The sequence below is a fragment of the Homarus americanus genome, unplaced genomic scaffold, assembly GCF_018991925.1.
Source record: "Homarus americanus isolate GMGI-L3 unplaced genomic scaffold, GMGI_Hamer_2.0 scaffold45698, whole genome shotgun sequence".
NCBI lineage: Eukaryota > Metazoa > Arthropoda > Malacostraca > Decapoda > Nephropidae > Homarus > Homarus americanus.
The window spans coordinates 13,060,168-13,063,797 of NW_024735554.1; the positions used below are offsets into that span (position 1 = coordinate 13,060,168).

A 3,630-nucleotide genomic window follows, 5' to 3' on the forward strand; every position below is an offset into this window, starting at 1 on the left:
CCAGCTATAAAAGGAATTTTTTGATTTTCCGAATAAAATACCATACATCAAGAACCAGTTGATGGTAGTAATAACAAAATTTACACTCAAAACATACACTTCTGTCCACTGAAACTTAAGCACATTTCTTCTATTATAAAAAAAAAATTAAATAAACATCCTTTGCATTATATTCCACAATTTGAGGGACAACAACCCCAAGGCAAAAAGGGTCAGGTTAGTCAATAGTAACTGGTTGTCTCACCACAGTAAATTAGACTGCCTGGCCATGAGATTGAAGTGTCATCTCCTGGGCTGAAAGTTACAAGCACTATTGAGTTAAAGGACCACAATCTTTTCCTTACAAACCTTACTAACTCAGTGACCTGATGAACATATTGTTTGTTATTCTGTGGAGTAAACATCTTCCATTCTACCAGCCACCATGAGGACCAACATAAACACATTACTTTAATATAATGGCACAACATGGAACAATAGGGCTAAACTACATTTGCATTCAAAGTGTGTATAAATAATTTTAATCTTTCAATATAAATAACAATACAGAAAATTGATGTTTAATAATATATATTACAATTGCAAAAGGAAAAATACAGTTTTCTTATCCAACACCATTATATTTGTGTTCTATGTAATTATTATACAGTAGAGTAAACAATTAAAAAAAAATAAATCTTAACATTTAAAAGGCTGTGACATAATATAATATATCTATTCATACACAAGTTTATTCCCTATAAAAAGACTATGAATTCTGCTTCCTCTATCCACTGCTTTCACTATCTAAATGTGGTCGGTGGTGACGGTGATTTTCTGAGGTAATACGATGTCTTAATTCTTGTTCTGGTTGTAGAGGTTCCACTGCTACATCACTACTTTTGCAAACTTTAACTGCTTGGCAGTCAGCGTTCGTTAACTCTACATTTTGTGTTACAGGGTGATCTAAGGCTCTAGCAGTGCCATACGGCATATCGCCAACATTTCTTAAAAGGCTGTTTGTATCTCCTTTAATGACCTCAGAAGTACCACTAAACACTGAGGCAGTATCTTCTGCCACCTTGGAATCAGAGGAACATTTTCCTGACCCATCATAAATACAGTGATTAAAGCTCTTATGCATATGTGCACCGACTGGTATGGCCTTGTATCTCATACCATCATTGTGTTCCCCATCATCCAATGACACAGAATCTGAACTGCTAGGCAGGTCCTTAACTGGTATTGATGTTTCATGAGGAGAAGAAGGTAAAGCTCCTAAAGGGAGGCTGTCCCTTGAGGAACCTAGAGAATCAGAAGTTAACATAAAAGGTTCACTATCTGTTCTATCAGACACAACAGAGCCTAAGGCATTATTACTAACAGTCTCTGAGGCATTAGATGAAGTAGCAGTAATATCTGGTTGCCTTGGAGGTGAGACAGGGGTCATATGTGAGGAAAAAGTAGCAGGAGAAGCCAATGAAGATATGGAAGAGGTAGGAAATGATGACAAGGAAAAAGAATTAGAGGAGCTATTTGAATCCAAAGGTCCTACTCCAGAAACTTGAGGGGTTGAGACAGTAGCAGTGCTGGCTATTGAGGTTGTAGGATTTGTTGTATTAGACCCAGTTGCAAAAGTTCCCATGAAGGTAGTTGTGGTAGTACTTGTAGTAGACACTGTCACAGTAGCAGTGTTGAATGCAGACGTGGTTGTGGTGGTGGTACTAGTTGACGTTGAGGTCGATGCTGTATTATTCTGCTGAAGATTCTGCACTATATTTCTGACATTTCTGAACACAAAGCTCAATGATGTGTTTCCATTTCTGTTGTTTGCTAAACCACCAGTCATGTTGCGGAACACCAAGTTAACCATGGGTGGGATATTTGGCCTTGGTACCCCATCATTCCGAGTACCACTAGTACCATTGTTAGCACTCTCTCTCTCACCACCAGTGTCACCAACACCAGTGTTGTTGGCTGTGTTGTTAGCAGCATTCTGGTTATTGTTATTATTGTTGTTGTTGTTGTTGGGAACATTGCGTAGAACAATATTAACAGTGTGGACACGACCAAGTTGTTGAATCTGTGCTTGCTGCAATATTGCTGGCAGTTCATAATGGTGGAAGAAGTAGAGCATGGAGTGCTGAGAAAAAAAGGAGAAAAGGATTAAACAAGGCTGTTCAAAGAATTATCCTCCAAACTAAGAATAGAGGAAACAGTTGTACAGTCAGCCCTCCAAAAAAGAAGGTATCTCTACCCCTGCCGTACCTAACAATCTGAAACATCGGATGAAGACTTAAAACATATTCCTGTGGTTATTGCCGTGATTCATGTGTTAAAATTATGTGAAAGTGATCAGGTACTCAATTTAATTTTAATAAATAATCATATTGTCATTTGTGTTACCATTACCACTGCAGTATCCACCCTTTATTCTCCCTCATAATTTGTGCCATTGAATACAATAGAACCCATGAGCCTAACCCTCGCCACATTACTGCCAAAGTGTTTCGCAGGTTCATGTTGCTATATTCTGATAGAAAACCTGGGTGGTGGCAGCCTACCGTGAGTATTGAAGATAGTAGTTAAGTAACATGGGGTTTCCCAGGTAAGCCCAAGATCAGAATATAGTATCCTTGAGAATATTTATAGAAGAAACTAAGAAGTAAGAAGAAGTATAATAAATAAAGAAATATAGATAATAGAAAGAATAAATAGAGTAAGAGAAACTAACAGTAAACTAAAGTATACTTAGAAAATGAAGTACAGTACAAATCTTTTTTCCATCCCTATGTATCATATACCGTATTTGCCGGCATATAAGATGCACCACAGCATAAGACGCCCCCCTATTTCACAAGGATATTTTGTGGATTTTTTTTTTAGTACCGTATATCTCGGCTTATAAGACGGAATTTGAACATTAAAAAAAATCTGCCCAAAGTTAGGGGGACGTCTTAATCACCAAGTATAAAATTCTTACCTCTTAAATATTGTGGTTTAGTGTGTCAAGAGTGGTGATGGAAACATCGTAAGCCACTCACAAAGTCCTACCACTAATTATTTTATACTGAAACTTACGTTTGGCAAGCTGGATTCAAATTAAGATTACCGGTATATTAAAATAATAAAAATGTATTATAAACCTGTCTAACATACCGTAAAAGAACATTATACCCCTGTAATAAACACAGCTATCATCACACACCCCTCCCCACGCCCCCCAATTTGCCAGTGAGGAGACAAGAAAGGGAAAGTGACCGCGAGATTGGGTTATTTTTAGCAGTGGAGGTGGTCAGTAATGCATATCGGTATATTTACTGATAATAATACTTATCTCCTATAAATAATTAATTTAAAATTTATTTTTTTACAAGGAATATTCAGTAAATGACTGCATTAATTCTTGAAACTACCGACAGTTAAATACAGACGCTTAAGTGACGTCACTAGTGTTTACACTACACCAGCTGGTAACATTTGATGCCATTACTTGAAGTGAATTGGCCTTATTTTAAGTAACTAACCATAAATAAATACAAAAAGTAAAAAAAAGATCAAAAGTGAGAAATAATATACTGTATGCATGTTGTGTTGTCAAAGTTAGAGGAACAATTGAAACTGCAATTGTGTGTAAATGAGGCAGAAAGT

At 36.7% G+C, this 3,630-nt stretch overlaps 1 protein-coding gene across 1 annotated transcript; it reads right to left on the minus strand.

Moving 5' to 3' along the window:
- Positions 1-766: 766 nt before the first annotated feature.
- Positions 767-2,116, minus strand: LOC121871352 (uncharacterized protein DDB_G0271670-like). The gene has a single exon (XM_042373571.1). It carries the CDS (start codon positions 2,114-2,116, stop codon positions 767-769), a length of 1,350 nt encoding a protein of 449 aa, XP_042229505.1.
- Positions 2,117-3,630: the final 1,514 nt, after the last annotated feature.

Bases quoted from the DNA above. Each gene is read 5' to 3' on its own strand.
- LOC121871352 (XM_042373571.1), bottom strand. From the start codon at position 2,116: ATGCTCTACTTCTTCCACCATTATGAACTGCCAGCAATATTGCAGCAA.